The sequence below is a fragment of the Spermophilus citellus genome (genome assembly GCF_964194105.1).
Source record: "Spermophilus citellus genome assembly, chromosome: 4".
Taxonomy (NCBI): Eukaryota; Metazoa; Chordata; class Mammalia; order Rodentia; family Sciuridae; genus Spermophilus; species Spermophilus citellus.
Genome location: NC_138185.1, coordinates 137,611,679 through 137,635,767, shown reverse-complemented (window position 1 = coordinate 137,635,767; position 24,089 = coordinate 137,611,679). Strand labels below are relative to the sequence as shown.

At 37.9% G+C, this 24,089-nt stretch overlaps 1 protein-coding gene across 1 annotated transcript in view; it reads left to right on the top strand.

Moving 5' to 3' along the window:
• Window positions 1–19,220, top strand: part of CHP1 (calcineurin like EF-hand protein 1) — a 55,972-nt gene extending 36,752 nt beyond the window's left edge. The window contains exons 5-7 of the mRNA XM_081291759.1: window positions 11,807–11,868; window positions 16,976–17,098; window positions 17,235–19,220. Coding sequence (XP_081147885.1) covers window positions 11,807–11,868; window positions 16,976–17,098; window positions 17,235–17,288 — 239 coding nt within the window. The 3' untranslated portion in view covers window positions 17,289–19,220. The remainder of the gene's footprint in view (window positions 1–11,806; window positions 11,869–16,975; window positions 17,099–17,234) is intronic.
• The last annotated feature ends 4,869 nt before the right edge of the window (window positions 19,221–24,089 follow it).

The window sequence follows — 24,089 nt, the reverse complement described above, 5'->3', positions numbered from 1 at the left end:
TCCTCTACCCATCATAGAATTTGATAGATACCAGATGTGACATAAGTTAGTGCAAGATTTAATTTTTGTTCCCATGCCTCTTGCCTCCTTTCCTTGCATACTTTAAAATTCCCTTCTGCCATCATTTATTCATGTTATATTGCTCAATCCCTTGCAACACTTCTCTAAGAAGTTGAAATTGAATTTCTCTTTTCTTTCAACACAAGTCGAAACTGAAATTATATGAAACTGATTGAACTCAAGCTTCTCTTACAAGGAAAAAAAAAATATATATATATAAATTACAAACTGTAATGTCACATTTATATGCATTTGAAAAAATGACACATGAGACTTAAAATTTTAGTTTGTGGCCTTTGGGCTATTTCCCCAGATCTTCCCAGGTAGAGAAGTATAAATTCACTCTCTTGATAAAGGTATAGAGTTTGAGAAGCACTGAAATGAATCTTTCTTATTTAGGACAGGAAAGATTTCTGAACAAAAATGGTAACATATTATTTAGCCTTTGGTAGGAGATTACATTCCCAAAAAGGTGGAAAACTTAATACAAACAAAATCAAATACAGGAAAAAAAATAGAACTCTAATGAATTATCTTCAAATTTTTTGTACTTTGTTAATGGATCCCAATTTCTTCTCTCAAGACTAAATACCATTTGAGGCAAAAAATTGTATCTATAGTTTGATTAGCATTTTAGCATATATTTACTAAATGCTTGACTGACTTTGACATTAATATGGTAGAATTTTTTTTTTTTAATTTTTAGTTGTTGGTGAATCTTTATTTGTATGTGGTGCTGAGAATTAAACCTGGTGCGTCAGGCATGCTAGGCAAGCACGCTACCACTCAGCCACAACCCCAGCCCCAATATGGTAGAAATTTTTGGGTTTTTTATATCAGAGATTGAACTCAGGGTGCTTAACCACTGAGCAATATTCCCAGCCCTTTTTATTTTTTATTTTGAGCCAGTTAGGGCCTTGCTAAATTGCTGAGGCTGGCTTTGAACTTACAATCCTCCTGCCTTAGCCTCCTGAGCTGCTGGGATTGCAGGCCTGTGCCACTGCACCCAACAGATATTTTCTTGTAATGTTACAAACCAAGAGTTGATCAATAATTGAAGTGCTGGGCGAAGTGGCACACACCTGCAATCCCAGCCGCTAAGGAGGCTGAGGCAGGAGGATCACGAGTTCAAAGCCAGCCTCAGCAACGGGGAAGCCCTAAGCAAGGTACTAAGCAATTCAGTGAGACCCTGTCTGTAAATAAAATACAAAATAGGGCTTTGGCTGTGGCTTAGGGGTTAAGTGCCTCTGAGTTAAATCCCTGGTTCCAAAAAAGAAAAAAGAAAAAAATCAGCTATACAAGATAATAAATAGAAGGAAATACCAATTTTAGTAGAAGCTTTAAGGAAAACATAGGCTATTTTTCCTTTCATATTTACATACTCCTTTGTCTGTGGATCCTGGGTTAAGCAATGTTCTCAGGCTGGGAATGTAGCTCAGTGGTAGAGTACTTGCTTATCATACAGCACCATAAAAAAAGAAGGAAAAAAAAAAGAAGAAATGATCTACAAGAACCCTTCTGTTCTCAAACAGGGAATTATTGTTTCCTTATAGCAGCTTTTCTTTTCTTTTTTAATATTTTTAATTGTAGATGAACACAATACCTTTATTTTATCTTTATATGTTGCTGAAGATCAAACCAGTGCCTCACAGGTGCTAGGCAAGTGCTCTACCACTGAGCCACAACCCCAGCCCCATAACAGCTTTCTTTTTTTTTTTTAAAGAGAGAGTGAGAGAGGGAGAGAGATACTTTTCTAATCTTTATTTATTTTTTAGTTCTCGGCGGACACAACATCTTTGTTGGTATGTGGTGCTGAGGATCGAACCCGGGCCGCACACATCCCAGGCGAGCGCGCTACCGCTTGAGCCACATCCCCAGCCCATAACAGCTTTTTTTTATAGCAGCTCTAACCATACATAAGCATCTTTCTTTTTTTTTTTTTTTTTTTTTTTTTAAAGAGAGAGTGAGAGAGGAGAGAGAGAATTTTTTTTAATATTTATTTATTTATTTTTTTTTTTTAGTTCTTGGCGGACACTACATCTTTGTTGGTATGTGGTGCTGAGGATCGAACCCGGGCCGCACGCATGCCAGGCGAGCGCGCTACCGCTTGAGCCACATCCCCAGCCCTCTTTTTTTTTTTTAATATGTATTTTTTTAGTTGTAGGTGGACACAATACCTTTATTTTATTTTTATGTGGTGCTGAGGATTGAACCCAGTGCTTCATGTGTGCCAGGCAAGCACTCTACCACTGAGTCACAGCCCCCAGCCCCATAAGCATCTCTTTTTAAAAAAATTTTTTTCTTGAGTGCCAGGAGCAGTGGCACATGCCTCTAATCCCAGTGGCTTGGGAGGCTGATGCAAAAGGATCACAAATTCAAAGCCAGCCTCAGCAATTTAGCAATGCCCTAAGCAACTTAGTGAGTCCCTTTCTCAAAATAAAAAAATTTAAAAAGGGCTGTGGAGGGGCTGGGGTTGTGGCTCAGAGGTAGAGTGCTCTCCTAGCATGCATCAGGCTCTGGGTTCAATCTTCAGCGTCACATAAAAATAAAATAGTTATTGTGTCAACTTACAACTAAAACATAAGTATTTTTAAAAGGGGAGCCTGTGGATGTGGCTCAGTGGTTAAGCATTCTAGATTTAATCCCTTGTACCAAAAAAATTTTTTTTAAAAATTCTTCCTCGGACTAGGCACATGATACATGCCTATAATCCCAGTGATTCAGCAGGCCAAGGCAGGAGGATAGCAAATTCGAGGCCAGCCTCAGCAATTTAACAGGTTCCTAGCACCTGCGAGGCACTGGTTTGATCTTCAGCAACATATAAAGCAATTTAACAAGGCCCAAAGAAACTTAGTGAGATCCTGTCTCAAAATTTAAAAATAAAAAGGACCAGGGATGTGGTTTAGTGGTAAAGCAACCCTGGGTTCAATCTTCAATAAAAAAAAAAAAAAAAAAAAAAAAAATCTCCCTTCCAGTAAGGCTTGTAGTCCCAGATGCTCAGGAGACTGAGGCAGGAGTATTGCTGGAGCCCTGCAGTTTGAGCTCTGCCATTTTACACCAGCCCAGACAACATAACAAGACCTCATCTCAAAAACAAAACGAAAAAATCTTCCCTTTTTTTTTTTTGAACTGAAAATGTCTCCCCGATCCTCATTGCATAAATTTTCTACATGATAGGCTTTTATGTATTTGGAAATAAATCTCTAAACCCAGTATTTCTTTCTTCCGGCTTTATGCCAGTTCTTTTAATATCCTCCTTATGGGGTAAAGGGGATTTTATTGGATATAGAGTTTTATTTAGATTTGCAAGTTGAAACAGTACTGGAGATTGGTTTCACAACAATGTGAATATACTTAAAATTACTGAACTATAAACTTAAAAATGATAAAACATTTTATGTTTATTACCACAACAAAATAACTGTGCCCTCAAACTACTAGTTGCTTTCTTATAAATGTGCTCTAGCCTTATCTCTGGGCTCCAAAATGAAATATTGTTCCCAAGATGTGTTCTTATTAGCATACAAGTGGATTACAACTATTCTTTTTTATTTTTAGCATTCTTTTTTTATAATTTTTAAATATTTATTTTATAGTTGGACACAATATCTTTATTTATTTATTTTCATTTTGTCCTGAGGATTGAACCCAGGGCCTCACATGTGCTAGGCGAGCGCTCTACCGCTGAGCCACAACCCCAGCCCCATTCTTTTTTTTTTATCTTTATTTATCTATTTATTTATTTATTTTTAAATGTTTTTTGGTGTTGATGGACCTTTATTTTATTCATTTATTTATATGTGGTGCTGAGAATTGAACCCACTGCCTCACACATGGTAGGCAAGCATTCTACCACTAAGCCACAACCCCAACCCCAGATTACAATTATTCTTGTTCTAATGTTGTGCTATTGTTGCCATAGCCTAATACTTTATTGCTTTGGGGTGAGGGTAGAGATGCTACAAGGCAGACAGGCAGCATGTGTGGTGGCATCATTTTAGATTTGCCTATAGATAGTGTTTATATGTGTTGTTAGACCCAAGTGCAGCACTTTGGTTTATCCCCCTACCTTTTATTTTGTTAGATTTAGTCCAGACATTTGTGGCCTGTCAAAAATCCTTTTTGGTTCTGAGTATGAGTCTTTATTTATTTATTTTCTTGTGGTCTTGGACCTTGAATCCAGAGTCTCACAAATGCTAGGGAAGAACTCTACTATTAAGCCACATCCCCAGCAACCTGAGCATTGAGTCTTTTGTATTCACTATGCCTCCGAGTTTCCACTCAACCAGAATATCAGCTATTTGATTATTACAGCTTCAATGAAAAGTCATGATGAAAACAAGAAGAAGCTGAAAGAGCCCTGTATCATAATACTGGCTACTTCTTTCTTTTGTAACATAAATTCCTGTCTTTGGATTTTCTAACCTATGGTGCCATTGTATACAAGAGAGTAACAAGGTAGCCCTTATTAAATATCATCCTGAAATCTATTTAATTTTTATGTTTTTTTGTACATTTTTATGTCTTTTTTGAAGATTGATCCAAGCGATACTTTACCACTTTTTATTTTTTATTTTGACACAGGATCTCTCTTAGTTGCTTAGGGCCTCACTAAATCCAAAAGACAGGAATTCGTGTCACAAAAGAAAGAAGTAGCCAGTATTATGATACAGGGCTCTTTCAGCTTCTTCTTGTTTTCATTATGACTTTTCATTGAAGCTTAATAATCAAATTTAAGGCTTGCCTTCTGCTTGAACCTCCTATTTGCTGTAATTGCAGGCCTGTGCTACTATACCTGGTCTGACATCTATTTTATATCAACAAACCCCATGGAAGAAATATTCAAAGAGAACCATATGAATGGATTTCTCTTTTGTTTTTACTTTCTTTTTGGAGAGACACGGAAGTAGGGGTCTTGTATTGCCCAGCTGAGTGTCGCTGTGGCTGAGTTGGCCTCCCAACTCCTGAGCTCAAGTGATCCTCCTGCCTCAACCCCTTAGTAACTGGAACTATAGGCTCTTGCCACCATACCTGGTAGATTTTTAATTTTTATTTTGGAATCATTAGATTCACAGGAAATTGAAAAATATGGGTAGGAAGATTCCATATACTGTACACTCAGGTTGACTTAGCTATAACATCTTACTTAATAATCATGTAACAGGAAAATTTGTAAATTAACATTGATACAATCTGCGAGCTTATTCACATTAGACCAAGGAAGTGTGTGTGTGTATAAATGAGAGAGAGAAGGGGAGAAGTTGTATTCCATTTTATCACCTATGTAGCTTCATGTAACCACTTCCACGTTTAAGATACAGTACCACAAGAATAACTTGTACTCCTTTATAGCCACACCTTCACTCTCCCTCTCCTATCCTCAATTCTTCATTCTTGGGTCAAGTGTAGTGGTGCATGCCTCTAATCCCAGTGGCTCAGGAAACTGAGGCAGGAGGATCTGGAGTTCAAAGCCAGCCTCAGCAAAGAGCAAGGTTCTAAACAACTCAATGAGACCCTATCTCTAAATGAAATACAAAATAGGGCTGGGGATGTGGCTGAGTGTCCTCAGTTCAATCCCTGGTACCCCCCGCCCCCCAAAAAAAGTCCTTAATCCTTGGCAACCATTAATTTATCCCAACTCTATAGTTTGGGGGGTTGGAGGGAAGCAGACTGGGAATTTAACCAGGGGGCTCATACTACTGAGAGCTACATCCCCAGCCCTTTTTATTTTTTTATTTTGAGATAAGGTCTCACTAAGTTACTTAGAGCCTCGATAAGTTGCTGAGACTGGCTTTGAACTTGCAATCCTTTTGCTTCAGCCTCTGAGTCGCTGGGATTACAGGTGTGTGTCACCATGCCTGGCTTCTTGCATTTTTTCAATAATTCATTCCATTTTGTTGGATTTGTTTATTTCATGGTTTGGTTGTACCAATTTGTTTAGTCACTCACATATTGAAGGGCATTTTGATTGTTTCCAGTTTGGGGCTAGTACAAATAAAGCTGTTTTGAACATTCATGGTACAGTCACTTTGGGAAAGTTTGGCAGTTTAAAGAACTACATATATATCAGGTGCAGTGGTTCATGCCTATAATTCCAGCAGCTCAAGAGGCTGAGACAGGAGCATTGGGAATTCAAAGCCAGCCTCAGCAAAAACAAGGTACTAGGCAACTCAGTAAGGCCCTGTCTTTAAATAAAATATAAAATAGGACTGGAGATATGACGCAGTAGTAAAGTGCCCCTAAGTTCAATTCCCAATACTCTGCCGCAAAAAACACTAAATATGCAACTACCATTATCAGAAGGTACATTCCTAGGCATTTAAAAAAATTTTTTTTAGTTGTAGATGAACACAATATCTTTATTTTATTTATTTATTTTTATGTGGTGAGGAGGATTGAACCCAGTACCTCACAAGTGCTAGGCAAGTGCTCTACCACTGAGCCATAACCTCATCCCAGCCCCCATTTCTAGGCATTTAATCCAGATAATGAAAACATGATCATGCAAAAATCTGTACGTGAAAATTTATAGCAGCTTTATATATTGCTCAGCCCTAAAAAGGAATGAACTATTGATACATATAAGTATTGATACACACATATACTAAGTAAAAAAAATCCTAAAAGGTTATATTTGTTTGATTGTATGTATTTAATATTTTTGAAATGCCAAAATTTAGAAATAGTAGATTAATGGTTTGCTAATTGTGATTTTTAAAAAATTTCAGCCATTCTAATTGGTGTGTAGTGGTAGTTCATTGTGGTTTTATGTGGTTTTATGTTCAACATCTTATGTGCTTTCAAATGTCTAATCATGTCCTTTGCCCATGCTCTAATTGAATTGTTTTTTTTTTTTTTTTAGTGTTAGGTTGGAAAGTTCTTTATGCTAAATATGTGTCCTTGATGGATATGTGGTTTGCAAATATTTTTTCTTCCCTCTCTATAGTTTGTTTTCACTTTCTTAACACGGACTTAAGCTGAGGAAGTGTTTTTAATTTTGATGAGACCCAGTTGATTTCTTTTTCCTTTTATTGATTAATGGCATCTATAAAATGAGTATTTTTTTCCCCAAGTGCTCTCGCATCCCCAACCTGAGGATGATTTTTTTTTTTTTTTTTTTTTTTTAATGAGGGCCTCATGTATGCCAGGCAAGTGTTGTAACACCGAACTGTATGGACCCCAACCTAAAAATTTTTTTCTTTTTCTTTTTTTATTTTTTTTATTGGTTGTTCACAACATTACAAAGTTCTTGACATATCATATTTCATACATTAGATTGAAGTGGGTTATGAACTCCCAATTTTTACCCCAAATGCAGATTGCAGAATCACGTCGGTTACACATCCACAACTTTACATAATGCCCTATTAGTAACTGTTGTATTCTGATACCTTTCCTATCCCCTACTATCCCCCCTCCCCTCCCCTCCCATCTTCTCTCTCTACCCCATCTACTGTAATTCATTTCTCTCCTTGTTTATTTACCCATTCCTCTCACAACTTCTTATATGTAATTTTGTATAGCAATGAGGGTAGGGTCTCCCTTCATTTCCATGCAATTTCCCTTTTCTCTCCCTTTCCCTCCCATCTCATGTCTCTGTTTAATGTTAATCTTTTCTTCCTGCTCTTCCTCCCTGCTCTGTTCATAGTTGCTCTCATTATATCAAAGAAGACATTTGGTATTTGTTTTTTAGGGATTGGCTAGCTTCACTAAGCATAATCTGCTCTAGTGCCATCCATTTCCCTGCAAATTCTATGATTTTGTCATTTTTTATTGCTGCATAGTACTCCATTGTGTATAGATGCCACATTTTTTTTATCCATTCATCTGTTGAAGGGCATCTGGGTTGGTTCCACAGTCTAGCTATTGTGAATTGTGCTGCTATGAACATCGATGTGGCAGTATCCCTGTAGTATGCTCTTTTAAGGTCTTCAGGGAATAGTCTGAGAAGGGCAATAGCTGGGTCAAATGGTGGTTCCATTCCCATCTTTCCCAGGAATCTCCAAACTGCTTTCCAAATTGGCCGCACCAATTTGCAGTCCCACCAGCAATGTACAAGTGTACCCTTTTCTCCACATCCTCGCCAGCACTTGTTGTTGTTTGACTTCATAGTGGCTGCCAATCTTACCGGAGTGAGATGGTATCTTAGGGTGGTTTTGATTTGAGGCTTGTTGAGTTTCCCAGGCTGGCCTGGAACTTCTCATCCTCTTCTTTGGCCTTGCAAGATCTGAGATTATAGGAATGTGTCACTGTGCCCAGTGAGGACAGTTTTTTTTTTTTTTTTTTTTAGATGGACACAATACCTTTATTTTATTTATTATTATGTGGTGCCTAGGACTGAACCCAGTGTCTCATATGTGCTAGGTGAGCACTTTACCATTAAGCCACAATCCCAGCCCCAAGTACAGTATTTTTTGTGTGAGTGATTTTTTTTTTTTTTTTTAGTGCAGGGGGGTAGAACCCAAGGCCTTGTGTATGGTAGGCTAGTACTCTACCTTTGAGTTACAAATCCAGCCCTTATGTATTTTGCCTTAAGACATTCCTGTGTGAATTGGTGGTTCCATTCCAGGTTTTCCAAGGAATCTCCATACTGCTTTCCAGATTGGTTGCACCAATTTGCAGTCCCACCAGCAATGTATGAATGTGCATTTTTTTCCCCACATCCTCGCCAACACTTATTGTTATTTGTATTCTTAATAGCTGCCATTCTGACTGGAGTGAGATGAAATCACAGTGTACTTTCAACTTGCATTTCTCTAATTGCTAGAGATGTTGAACATTTTTTCCTATATTTGTTGATTGATTTTATATTCTGAGATGTGTCTGTTCAATTCCTTGGCCCATGTATTGATTGGGTTATTTGTTTTTTTGGTGTTAAGTTTTTTGAGTTTTTTATATATCCTAGAGATTAGTGCTCTATATGATGTGCGTGATCCTCAGCTCTTTTTATTTCTTATTTTAAGATAGGATCTTGCTAAATTGCCCAGGTTCACCTCAAACTTGTGATCCTCCTGCCTCAGCCTCCTGAGTAGTTGTAATTACAAGCCTGTGCCAACATACCCTGCTATTTGTCTTTAAGGCTTACTTTCCCTTAGTATTTTCACCAACTCCACCAGAAAGTCACATCCACCTTACACTTTTTTCACCCAGTGTTATGAATGTATTATAGCACTTACTAGAGTGAGCAGTGTGTATTGCTGTATTTTACTAGATAATGAGTTCCCAAGTCAGGATCTAAATCCATGGATCTTAATATCTCTAGATATTAAGCATTGGGCATTTTAGTATTGGCATTTCCCTATTGAAAAGCATAAATATTCATGGCTTATTTGACATGATTTAAAATCATTGTAAATTTATCTATGTGACAATTTCACCTCCTTAATGTGAAATTCTCACAGTTCCTACATAATCACCCAGTGTTGTTATACTTTACATGATAGCTCTTCAAAAACAGAATGTTTTTTTTCTCTCCTAAATTCTCTCTCTTATATGAACACAAGTAAAGTTCTCATCTATTCTACTTTCTAGAAAACTCATCTATTATTTAGGAGAGAGAAACATGAAACAACCTGGAGACCATCAGAGCCTTGGTGTTTTTATTTGAAACTTCTTGACCTGTAGAACTCCCAAATGGTAGGGAATTACTTGAAATTTGGCACAAATTTATCAAAGAGAATATATTCCCAGAGCAACACTTTATTTTCCATATTTTTATTTGTGCATTGTAGTTGTATATAATGGTAGAATTTGTTGTTACATATTTATACATGCATACAGTGTCACAATGTAATTTGGCCAATATCATTCCCTAGTATTTCCTCTTCCCCTCCACTCCTCTCTCTCTTGGTCCCTTTCCTCTTCTCTACTGATTTTCCTTTGATTTTTATGAGTTCTCACCACCTTTCTCATCCTTTTTCCTATCTGACTTCTATAAAAGAAACAAGCCCCTTAATCTTTGAATTTGGCTTATTTTGCTTGACATAATGTTCTCAAGTTTCATCCATTTTCCTGCAAATGACATAATTGTATTTTTCTTTTTTTAAATTTTTTTTAAAGAGAGAGAGAGAGGGGATTTTTAATATTTATTTTTTAGTTTTTGGCGAACACAACATCTTTGTTTGTATGTGGTGCTGAGGATCGAACCCGGGCCACACGCATGCCAGGCGAGCGCTCTACCACTTGAGCCACATCCCCAGCCCAATTGTATTTTTCTTTATGGCTGAATAAAACTCCATTGTGTGTGTGTGTGTGTGTGTGTGTGTGTGTGTATACATATATACATAGCACATTTTATTTATCCATTCATCCATTTATGGACACCTAAGCTGGTTCCATAGTTTGGCTATTTTGAACTGTGCTGGTATAAACATGGGTATGTTTGTATTTCTATGCTATGATGACTTTAATTCTTTTTTAAAAAATATTTTATTAGTTGTTGGTGGACCTTTATTTTTATGTGGTGCTGAGAATCGGAACCCAGTGCCTCACACATGCTAGGCAAGCACTCTACCACTGAGCCAGAACACCAGTCCTGATGACTTTAATTCTTTAAGATAAATATCCAGGAGTGGTATAGCTGAGTTATATGGTAATTCCATTCCTAGTCTTGTGAGGAAACTCTGTACTGATTTCTATAGTGGTTGTACTAATTTATTATCCCACCAACAGTGTAAAAGTGTTCCTTTTACTCTATATTCTCTCCAGCATTTACTGTTGTTTGTATTCCTTTTTTTTTTTTTTTTTAATTTCTGTGTGTGTGGTGCTGGAGATTGAACCCAGGACCTTGTACATGCAAGGCAAGCACTCTACCAACTGAGCTATGTTCCCAGCTGATTGATTGTATTCTTGATGGCTGCCATTCTGATCAGAGTAAGATGAAATCTCAGTGTAGTTTTGATTTGCATTTTGCTAATTGCTAATGATGAACAATTTTTCATATATTTTTTGGTCATTTGTATTTCTTCTTTTGAGAAATATTTAATTCATTTGTCCACTTATTAATTGAGTCATTTAATTTTTTGATGTAAAGATTTTTGAGTTCTTATATATTCTAGTTATTAATCCTCTGTAAGTAACTAGCAGATTTTCTCCCACTCTTTAAGTTCTCTTTTTACATTCTTGTTTCCTTTCTTTTGCAGAAGATTTTAAATTTGATGTCATTTTATTTACTAACTCTTGACATTATTTACTGAGCTTTAGGAGTCCTTCTGAGAAAGTTGTTGCCTGTGCCTAAATATTGGAGTACTGACCCTATGTTTTCTTCCAGGAATTGCATAGTTTCTGATCTAATTCCTAGGTCTTTGACCCATTTTGAGTTGATTCTTGTGCAGGGCCCCAGAGCAACATTTATAGTCAGCTTTGTGGCTCTTATTGTTGGTTTCCTCTGAGTGGTGCACAGTGGAATTGATGGGTTGTGTGAAGTAGCCTAACTTACAGAACCCCTTAAGGGTTGTTTTTTTGGTATTGGTTAAGTTTTTGTTTTGTTTTTAGTACCAGTGATCAAACCCATGGTTGGTTAACTACCGAGCTACATTCCCAGCCCTTTTTATTTTGAGACAGAGTCTTGCTAAGTTGCTTAGGGCCTCACTAAGTTGCTCTCAAACTTGTGAATCCTTCTGCCTCGGCCTCCTGAGTCGCTGGGATTATAGATGTGCACCAACCTTGCTCAGCTTTGCATGTTAGTTCCTTGAGAAGGAACAAGACACTACAGAATTTCCACTAACTTCTTGTTTTTCCCAACCAGTTGCTTTTCGACTGTATGATTTGGATAAAGATGACAAGATCTCCCGTGATGAGCTGTTACAGGTATGTGGGAAAACTATGTGACAACTCAGTGTGACAGCTCACGTGTGACAAAATACTATGGCTCATATTTAAAGAGTTCAAAATTGTGGGTAATAATGAAATACCTGGGTGGTGGTTCAGCACTGGGTCTTCCATAAGAGTTATAGATCGATACCATGCTAAATGACATTTTGAAAGGTCTGGACTACCTGTAATCAGAAAAGAAAATTCACCAAGACATAAAAGCTGCTAATGCCTTGCTCTCTGAACAAGAGGATAGTAAACTTGCTAAATGAATAAAATAAAGGTCCATCAACAACTAAAAAAAATACACACACACACACACACACACACATATATAATTTTTTTTAAAGGCACTAACTAAGGGGTTGAGGTTGTGGCTCCGTGGTTGACCACTTTCCTAGCATGTGTGAGACACTGGGTTTGATTCTCAGAACACATGTAAATAAATAAAATAAAGGTCCATTGACAACTAAAAAAATATTAAAAAGCACTAACTAAATGTTTCCTAAGTGCTGACTGGCAGAGGTGAAATATGTGACATTGTGTACATCAAATAGTTCAGTTATGCAGGGCATAGTAGCACATGCCTGTAATCCCAGCAGCTCAGGAGGCTGAGGCAGGAGGATCTCAAGTTCAGAGCAAACCTCAGTAACTTAGCAAGGCCCTAAGCAACTTAGCGAGACCTTGTCTCCAAATAAAGTAGAAAAATGGGCTCGGGACATGGCACCCCTAGGCTCAATCCCTGGTACCAAAAAAAAATAGCTCGGTTATTACCAAAACAGCTTGTTGGCAGTCAGATAATTCTGATGATACCTAGTAAATTCTGCTGATTTGTCTGTTCTTAAACTTAGCATAAGAGTTACCAACTCTTGCTTGTGCCAGTGTACCTTGAGCTAATCATTCACTGCCCTATTCCTCTACTATCCATGACTAACATTTCATGCTATTAGCATTGCAGTTTATTGTTTTTGCCTTTTATAAATTCAGAAGGGGAGAAAATTACCCCTTGTTTTGAGTCTGAAAGACCATAGGCTAACACATTTAGGGATTTCCATGGGGAAATTTGTCCGTTTCAATATACACCTAAAAAGTAAATTGTTTCTACTCAGCCCTTAAAGTAAATCTGAATTCATCCATTATCTTGAGAAGACTTCCAAGTTGAAGATTACTTAGATCAGCTTAAGACCCATCCACAGTATTCCTACATTTCTACCTGAGCAGAAACCAAAACAACGAGAAGATCATGATAGTGTCCCTTGCTTTTGAGGTGGGAATATATTTCTTTGGTGAGAAGAGTTTACTTTTGTTACATTGACACATTGACTTCTGAGTTCTGAAACGTAATGGCACATTTTCATCCTTAAGCCCAAACCTGGTTGCAAGAAAGATGTTTTTGGAGGAAGAGTTGATTTATTTACTGTTATTGGATAAGAAAGCCTGAAGAGGAAGTAGGGAAGAAACTATGTGGCCAGAGTTCTAGTCATGCTCTTGGATTGTTTAGGTTTAGACAACTAGTTTTATCCCAGCAAAAAGAGGATCTGACCATTTTGCTGAAATGAAAGAAGAAAACAAAGTTTATCTTTCTAGACACAGTAATTTCTAAAACATCTGGTAACTTGCAGTTCCTAGATACTTATTGAATGTTAAAAAAGTATGTAGTGAATTTACCCTCAAGAATGGCTGACTTGTCGTCGTCGTCGTCGTCCTCCTCCTCCTCCTCCTCCTCCTCCTCCTCCTCCTCTTTCTTCTCCTTCTCCTCCTCCTCCTCCTCCTCCTCCTCCTTTCTTCTTCTTTCTTCTTCTTCCTCCTTCTTCCTTCTTCCTCCTTCCTCCTTCCTCCTTCCTCCTTCCTCCTTCTTCCTTCTTCCTTCTCCTTCTCCTTCTGTACCTAGTGGCACCTTACCACTGAGCTACATCCTCAGCCCTTTTCATTTTTATTTTGAGACAGGGTCTTGCTAAGTTGCTAAGGCTGGCTTTGAACTTGAGATCCTCCTGCCTCAGCCTCCAGAGACACTAGAATTCCAAGCATGCCCCTGGCTGGGCATGTGTTCTTAGTATGATTCTTGTAGAATGTCCTGGTTGAACTTTTGGGGGCCAGTTATATATTAATTATCTTGATTTTTGGTGATGGTGTCAGAGGTGTGTACATGTATACAAAGACTCATCAGCACATTTTAAGTATGTACCAGTTATATCATTTATACTTCAATAAAGACTCATTTTATGAGGCTAGCATAACTTTGACATGAAAACTTTATAAAGACAGTACAAGGGCTCGCCTGGCAAGCGTGGGGCGCTGAGTTCGATCCTCTGCACCACATAAAAATAAAATAAAGATGTTGTATCCACCTAAAACTAAAAAATAAATATTAAAAATTCCCTCTCTCTCTCTCTCTCAAAAAAAAAGACAGTACAAGAAAAAATTATAGCCCAACCTTTTTTATTCACTTAAATGTAAAAATCCAAAACAAAATATTATCACACAGAATCCAGCAATGTTATTATATCCAAAGCAAGTTTGCACTAGGAATTCAGAGTTGATTTAAAATTAGAAAATAGTTATAACCATATGAAGAGATTAAAGAAGAGAATCTAATCTAATGGTCTTCTCCACTGAAGAAAGCATTTGATAAAATTCATCCACCTATTCATGATTTTTTCAAGTCTTATAAAAGCAGAAATAAAAGGAAGTTTCCTTTCTGTTTTATTTTTTTGTTTTGTTTTTTCCATCATCCCCCAAACCTTCAACCCCAGTATCAAATCCAGTACCATGTGCATGCTAGGCTCTACCACCACATTATATCCCTGGCCCGGGAAGTTTTCTTAAATTGATATAGGGTATATATATATAACCCTCCCCAAACATTGATAATAATAATAGTAAAGTTCTCATTTGCTAATAATCTTCCCACTGGAACAATAAGTGGCAGCCAGGATAGGTGAAAGGAACACTGACTGGCCTATGAGCAGACAGCTCATGCCACTAGTTACTGAGACAGGGGGGGTCAAGATACTTCTGAGCCTTATTATCCTCATTACTGAACCAGACAAGGTGACTTTAAAACACACTACTCCTGTCACATCCTGCCTATACATGCAACACACTAGTACATGCACAATCCAGTTCTACTATTATAAAAGTAAAATACCTTAGAAAATAATTGGTCTGAGATCTGAAGTTTGAGGATGGATTAATTTGCTTGATCTCTTGAAATTGGAGAAGATGGAAAATGGTTTGGCCCAAATAGTCTTTTCTAGCACTGTCCTTTTTTTTTTTTTAAATACCTTTATTTTGTTTATTTTTTATGTGGTGCTGAGGATCGAACCCAGTGCGTCACATGTGCGAGGCAAGCACTCTACCACTGAGCCACTGTCCTTTTTTTAATCCTTCAGTTGTGCATTTGTACCTAAATAGTACAACTTCATAATTTTCAAGAATTGATTTGTAGCCATGCAGTGGAGTCCATGAATTGATGACAGCTGAGGCAGTGGGATCACTGAGCCTAGGAGGTTGAGGTCAGCTTAGGCAACATAGTGAAACCCTATCTACAAAACAAAACAATTAGTTTGAGAAGAAGAAGGAAAAAAAAGTGTGCTGGTTCTAATCAGTATCTCGGCTTTTTTTATTTTTTGAAAATTCTGTCATGTACTTCATTTTGGTACGGGACATTGAACCCAGGGGCACTAAGCCACATCCCTAGCACTTTTTTATATTTTATTTAGAGACAAGAGTCTCCCTAAGTTGCTTAGGTCTCGCTAGTTGCTGAGGCTAGCTTTGAACTCGTGCATAAACCTCCTGCTCAGTTTCCCAGGCTGCTGGGATTACAGGCATGTGCCACTGTACCAGATCTGTCTTATACTTTTTAAAAAATATTTTTTTAGTTGTTGATGGACCTTTATTTTAATCATTTATTTACATGCAGTACTGAGAATCGAAGCCAGTGCCTCACACATGTAGGCAAGCGCTCTACCTCTGAACCCCAACCCCAGCCCACTGTCCTATACTTTTAAAAAATCTATTTCATGAGGTTGGAGAAGGATGTAAAAGAGTAGGGGAAAGGAAGACCTCTCAACCATTGGACTAGAGGGGCTTCCTTCCTGTGAAAGAAAAACTCAGCTTTTCCCTTTTGAACACAGAGGTGGCTGATTGCTGTAATGTGAAGCATCACAAAAGCTCCTTGTCTCCCATTTCACATGAAGCCTCAACCTTTGCATATTGTCTGAATCACATTGTTAAAATTACATATTTTGTTTAGGGTATCAAATTTTTAAGTATATTCATACCCTAAAGATGTTAGAAGAATTGTGGGTGGTGGGTTTTTTGTTAAGTTTAAGATACATTTGATGAAACAGTGTTAAATTATCTTTGCTTAGTTCTCATAGCCCTTTAATTGTGCTTGTTATTTTTCTAAGAAAGAATTTAGCATGTACCTCTTCAAGGAGCTTTACATTTCTTGGGCCATACCCCAGGAATACCTTGCTTAATGTTTAATACATCTCCTCAAAGAGGACAGCATTCAGGTGGGATTCCAGAAAGCCCCACCAAACCAACTGACATGTTTGCCTCATGCAACAAAAAGTCTGAGAATAGGTTTTCTAGGCTCATATAGTACCTAAATAATGTCTAAGAAACCTGGCTTCTGCCATAGGCTTGCTGTAACATCCGTAGCACGTGATTCATCTCATAGCTCCAGGATGGCTACTGTATCACCAGACATCATATCTATATTATGGGTGGGAAAAATAAAGATTAGCAAAATGCAAAGGACTCTCCTTCAACAAGGCTTTGCTTTCCTATCTAGTGACCTTGCCAAAGAGTTCTGCTCACATTATTGTCCAAAATGGCCTAGATAACAAATTAGGGTTTTAGCTTTCTAGCTGTTAAATTTGAGGGTATCAAAGGAAAAAGATAGGGTTTGGGAATTTAGCTCAGTGGCAGAGTGCTTGCCTAGCATGTGCAAAGCTCTGAGTTTAGTTCTTGCCTCTGAAGGAAAAAAGAAAAAAAAAAAAAGAGGGGAGTGACTTAGTGATTTTACCTTAAATCTTAGTAAAAGAGTCCCTCTCACTCCCACATCCCCTATAATTCCTGGCTTTTGGTCTTGTAGGTGCTACGCATGATGGTTGGAGTGAATATCTCAGATGAGCAGCTGGGCAGCATTGCAGACAGGACCATCCAGGAGGCTGACCAGGATGGGGACAGTGCTATATCTTTCACAGAATTTGTTAAGGTCAGTCAATCACCTCTCGATTTGAAAATGTTAAATTCTATTACACAGGAGGTCGGGGGGACATTATTTAGAAAAGTGCTTAGAACTGTTAGGATATTTATAACTATAATTGTTCTTTTGGTTTTTTTAACCCCAGGTTTTGGAGAAGGTGGATGTAGAACAGAAAATGAGCATCCGATTTCTTCACTAAAGGACAGAGACCAAACTGTTCCTTGCTTTCTAGTATTTAAGAACTGGAACTTAAGAGTCCTCCTGTCCACCAACCCCACCTCCACCCCTTCATTCTCCTTCTCCCAGAATACTACTGCTGTTGCATGACAACCCCAAATATGTTCTGTGTACACAAACTGCCTTTGGTGTATAAACAGGGCATTACAGAATGGTACATCCAGTCTATTTCTCTTCAGTATCCATCTACCAGTTCTCCATTTATAAATACCATGTTCCCCTGTTCTGCTGCTCAATGCCACACATCCATCCAGTTTGAGAAAGAGATGGAATCATGCCAAGAACCAGCCAGCAAAACTCTAACTGGATGTAGACTCCTTTCAGCGAGGTTTAGCATGCTCCTACTTCCTTCTTATATGTCCTTTGCTTCTTATTTCCCTGTCATACAACTTACCTCCACTTAGTCTTTCAGCCTTCCTGCTTTTTATTGAGCCTCAAAATTCCCTGTGTTCCTCTTAACACCCCAAACTATGCCTGTTAAATGTATTTCTGACTTGGCAGGATAGTTCAGTGGTCTGGCAGTTTTTATCTACCTTCACTCTTAAATGAGTACCTAGGATGTTATCTTTCCAGGAGCTTTTTGGTAATCAACACTTCTCTTGGAAGAATGTGACCCTTTCCTCTGCACTGCTCTGTCATCAAAGGTTGGAGATATCCTTCTTGGAAGCTGGCCTTGGTGAAAACATTTCATAGTTTGTGAAGATATAGAGAAGAAATTGATAACTGAAAAGTGTAGAGCCACCTGTTTTGTGTGGCCTACTCGGATTGCTCTGCCTCTGCCCTCTGATTCTCGACTTATGTACCTACATGGCTTTTCCTATGAGTGCAGTGTTCACTATTCAGAAAATATTCATATGCCTACAGGTCTGCTTAGCTTTGGGACACTGTTGCTACCAGAATAGCTGTTCTGACAGCATTCTTAGGGACCTTTTCATAACTTTTTGAACATGATGGCTGGGCGTCTTATAAAACCTGCTACGTTTACATTCTGCAGCATGGTTTATGCCTCCTTGTTAGTGCACTGGAATGTTTTTCACTTCATGTTTCCACTTGACTGTTGTTATGGAAGTGTCTAACTTTTCCAAGTCCAAAATAGTTAAAGATGGTCCTCAGTGTTTTGAAGTTTTGCACAAAATTATTTATGAACTTTACAATTGGCAAATGTTAATGCTGGAATCCATATTCAATCCCAATACAGGTCCAAAGCATTGAATGTATTGTGTCATTAGCTGCCCGGTTGCATTATCTCCATAGCTCCTTGTATAGGCCACCACTGATCCCTTAAAAACAAGGGGTCTGACCCTGGTAAGACAATGTGAGGTGGCATTACAGGACTTTGAGTGAGCCAGAGCAACTTCTCTGCCAAAGTCAGCTTAATTAGACTTCATTGAATCTGGCCATTGCCATCCTATGAATGTCTGTGAGTCTATTCATTTATCTCCCCCGCCTCATGTTGAATTTATAGTCCCCCTGACTCATTGCTTGCTTGCTTGTTTCCTTGCTTCAGAAGGCTATTCAAGATGTGTTAAACAATCTTTAGGAAGGGAATTGCTAACAAATATTGCTACAAAGGGATGGATAAAGGTGGGGAACAGGGGAGTGGCCAGGCTTGATGGCTCAAGTATAAATGAATGAGAAATTCTTTAAGAAGTATCAGTTTTGTGATCAAGTGATGTAATATAGGAATTGTATAAAAGGAAAGAATTGTCAGTTACTGATCGCTAGAGAGGTACTTCAGAGTCTCCTTGATTTGCATTTTTAAAGTTCCTAAGATTATGGCTTCCCCACTCCTTTGGCTGTATAGCAAACTTTTAATCCACAGTTGTGCCTTATTGTCCTATTACGGTTGTATTCTTTGATCCATCAATAAATACTTGTGGTTAAAACAAAACAACTCGATTGATTTTGTCTGTGTTTTTCAAGAATTTTCTGTAATGCAGGCTCCTTCTTTAACACAGGATGTTCCTTACTCAGGTCTTTGTCTGAACTATGAATACAAGTGTACTCTGCTGCTACCTAACATGTGAAGTAGAAGTAGAAGTATTCATCTAGGAGCTCACACTGTCTGCCTCTAGGCCCATTTTTAAAAATATATATATATATTTTTAGTTGTGGATGGATCTTTATTATTTATTTATTTATATGTGGTATTGAGAATCAAACCCAATGCCTCACACATGTTAAGCAAGCGTCTACCACTGAGCTACAACTCCAGCCCATAGGCCTAGTTTTGTTAGTCTTGGCCATTCCCATTTATTCCACTGAAGATTCAGTTTCTTTTCTGGTCTCTCTAGATGCAAGAAGGGAAGCTTATAAATGAGGAGATACTATGAAAAGCCAGATAGTCCTGTACACATTCTAGTATAGATAAAATAATCGTAAGCAGCCTATTAGCCCTAAAGGTAATAGGATGTGAGTTTATATGATCTCAAGTCCTCAAGGTCTAAAATGTGCTGGCAATTATAGGCTTTTAGCTTCAGCATAATAGAAATTTACTTAAGTGAAAATCCCAGATAATAACAAAAAGAAAATTAAATGTTACTGTATGTAATTCAGGATATACCTGGATCTTTTTTTTTTTTTAAGAGAGAGGGAGAGAGAGAGAGAATTTTAATATTTATTTTTTAGTTATCAGCGGACACAACATCTTTGTTTGTATGTGGTGCTGAGGATCGAACCTGGGCCGCACGCATGCCAGGCGAACGCGCTACCGCTTGAGCCACATCCCCAGCCCATATACCTGGATCTTTGTACCACAAAACTATGTGTCCTGCTTGAGCTTAGTGAGTTCTATTTTCCTCTGTACAGAAGTCGTATCCTTTTCCTTATCACCTTAGAAACAGAAGTTGTTGGTGTGATAACATGGCTCAGAGGCTTAATAATCTAGGAACAGCTTTATGAATGGAAGAGAAAAGGCACTGTCATGATGTTGAATTTTATGAACATTTTCCCATAATTGTCTTTGTCTCAAAGAAAACTTTGAATTTTAGCAAAATGAATGTGCTAATTTTTAAGTGTACTTTGTGCTGTCTCTTCCTGGAAGATGGGGAAGTACAACCACAAACATGAAGTGACATATAATCTGTGCCTGGGTGATCAGGGGCATTTTAAGTAGTTATCATTGAAAAGTCAGAGGAAAATATAGGAAAGAAAGAAGCCATAGCAAAGTGTACAAAAGGGGAAAAGGGTAGATTTCAGAAACAGTTTACTCTAATTTACATTATCCCTCAAGAGAATTTTAGAATCCATGGTTTGTGAAGATATAGAGAAGAAATTGATAACTGAGATGCTGACATTTTTTTGTTTTGGGATTTTGTTTGAGCTACTCAGAAGCATTCTACCTTCTGAGTTTCAGCCTAAGCATCCCACCACACACACATTTTTTTTTTCTTTTTTTAATCTTTGAGACAAGGTCTTGCCAAGACTGGCCTCAACTTGAGATCCTCCTGCTTTAGCCTCTTGAGTCACCATCATACACGGCAAGATTCTAATGTATATTTTGGGGTTTTTTTTTTTGGTTTTTGATACTAGGGATTGAATCCAGGGATGCTTTACCACTCAGTCACATCCCCAGCCCTTTTAATATTTTTATTTTGAGACAGGGCCTCGCTAAATTGCTAAGGCTGGTGTTGAATTTATGATCCCCCTGCCTCAGCCTCTTCAGTCACTGGGATTACTGGTGTGCACCACCATGCCCAGTGAGATGTGAATGTTTTGACAAATAAATAAGTATGCCAAAGTACTTTCCCTTTCACATATTTCAAAGACTTTTTAAATTTGTGTGTAAGATCAGTGATATAGGCACTGCATTGCTGACATCAGTAAAACATGGCTGGGTCTCATTGAATTCATGTGGTTAAAATGGAAGAAATTGGGTTGGATTGTAGTTGATGTATATTAAAATGATACTTGAATAACTATACACCAAGAATCTAGAAGATTAAACAGTCTTGAAAAAGGAGCAGCTGGGCATGGTGGCACATGTCTAATCCCAGCAGCTCAGGAGGCTGAGGCATGAGGATCATGAGTTCAAAGCCAGCCTCAGCAAAAGTGAGGTGCTAAGCAACTCAGTGAGACCCTGATTCTAAATAAAATACAAAAATAGGGCTGGGGATGTGGCTCAGTGGTCAAGTGCCCCTGAGTTCAATACCCAATTTAAAAATTTTTTTTTAAAGGAACAAATTTAGAGGAATCACAATCCCTCACTTTGTTTTTGTCATACCAGGACCTATTCCTGCTGGGCAAGCACTCTGCCATTGAGCTACCTTCCTTTTTTTTTTTTTTTTTTTTTTTTTTTTTTTTGTAAATAACAAGGATGGAACCCAGGGATGCTTAATCACTGAGCCACATCTCTAGTCTTTTTTATGTTTTATTATTTTTTTTCTTATTTTTTGAGTACTGGGGATTGAGCTCAGGGGCACTCAACCACTGAACCGCATCCCAGTTCTATTTTATATTTTACTTAGAGACAGGGTCTCACTGAGTTGCTTAGTGCCTCACAGTTGCTGAAGCTGGCTTTGAACTTGTGATCCTCCTGTCTGCTGGAATTACAGGTGTGGGCTGCCTAGAATTTGAAGAGGACAAATGCATATTATTCTAATTAGCCTAAAAAAAGATAGCAAGTAAGACACACCTGTGTATTTTAAGATATCACAAATTTCAAATTCACCACTTTTTTTTTTTTTTTTTTTTTTTGGTGGTACTGGGGATTGAACTGGGGCGGGGGTGCTCTACTACTGAGTTATATAACCAGCACTTTTTATTTTACTTTGAGACAGTATCTCACTATGTTGTTCAAGCTGGCCTTATACTTGTAATCCTCCTATCTCCATCTCCCAAATTACCAGGATTACAGTTGTGTACCACCGCACCTGTCTACTTGTTTTTGTGATACTGAGGATTGAACCGGGGTCTTGCTCATACCAGGCAAGCATTCTACCACTAAGCTACATCTCCCGCCATTGCCATTACCTTTTAATCAAAGAACAAGCAGGGCATAGCCATGGCGATACGTGTCTGTAATTTCCGTGGTTAAGTGCTCCTGGATTCAATCCCCACTACCAAAAAATAAATTTAAAAAATTAAAGAAGGATACTGTCAAAATGTGTTTCTAAGAAGCAAAATGGTAAAGGGATTCAGGGCAACTCAGGTTGGGCAGTGGTGAGAACCAGGACTTTAACCCTAAAAAAGCCACACTAGCTATATTCAAATTGTTAAGAATCTGTTTTCAAAAGGCTCTCTTACTTTTTAGAGAACATAATAGGGTAGTTTAATGTATAATTCAGCAATGTGTGGGTGGGTCAAATCCTGGTTTTGCCACTTAAGCAGTTATATGAACTTAGACAATTCATATAACCTTCCTATATCCTTTTCCTCCATAGTAAAATAAGGTTTATAAGAATGATGATAATGATACCAACCTCATGGGTTGCTGTGAGGATTAAATTGGTGCCTGCTGTAAATATTATATATAAAATTTAATTGAATTTAATGGTGGATAGAAATAAAAGGGTGACAGATTTTAGTTTATTCTAAGGAAGAAGTTCCTAATAACTAGAACTGTTCAAATTAGGAACAATATCCCCAAAATTAGATCTTGATAGAAATGCTTAAAGAATGTCTTTTTTTTTTTAATTGCAGTATTGGGGATCAAAACCAGGGCCTTGCATATGGTAGGCAAGTGCTTTATCACTAAGCTATATCTCCAGCCCCCCACTTTTAACTAATTCTATTTATTTATTTATTTGGTATAAGGATTGAACTCAGGGGCACTCAATCACTCAGCCACATCCCCAGCCCTATTTTGTATTTACAGACAGGGTCTCATTGAGTTGCTTAGGACCTCTCTAAGTTGCTGACTGAGGCTGGCTTTGAACTTGTGATCCTCCTGTCTCAGCCTCCTGAGCTGCTGGGATTACAGGTATGGGTTGCTGAGCCTAGCTTAATACAATTTCTTTAAATAGAAGTATGTCTTAGGGGCTGGGGATGTGGCTCAAGTGGTAGCGCGCTCTCCTGGCATGCGTGTGGCCCCTCAGCACCACATACAAACAAAGATGTTGTGTCCACCGAAAACTAAAAAATAAAATATTAAAATTCTCTCTCTCTCTCTCTCTCTCTCTCTTTCTCTCCTTAAAAAAAAAAAGTATGTCTTAGTAGTAACAGTATTTTACAAAAATGGGAGCTGATAAACAAGTTTGTTTTTCTTTTAGGAACACACAATTTCTAAACATGAAATGAGGTGGTGTTTAGAAGGAAATGAATGAGATGTAGTCTGTATTGTCAGAGTTGACATCATATATTTTGCATTTGGTTCTTTTCTAGTTGTCTGCACCCAAGGAAGAAAAAACACCTGTGTCTGGAATTTATTTTGAAAATAGTTTACAATTAATGTTGCAATGACTAATCAGAAAAAAAAAAAAAAAAAAAAGGCTAAAGCAGGTTCCTGGAGATCCTTTGCTTTGCTGGGCTGTAACCCTTCAGTTGCTGGATAAAGGGCAAATGTGGGAGGATCCTGAGTGTGTGAAGCAATAAAGAGGACATGGGCTTGGGACAGTGGCTATCTTGAGCAATCATGGAGATATTTTAATAAACTGATTTTATTGTCAATCAGTTCTTTCAGTATCCTCTATTGAAGAGAACTATCCTTTCCCCTATGTATTATCTTAGTTGAAAATTAACAGTTTCTTTCTGGGCTCTCAGTTCTGTTCCATTGACTTATTTGCCTATCCTTATGACAGTACTAAATCATCTTGATTACTATAGC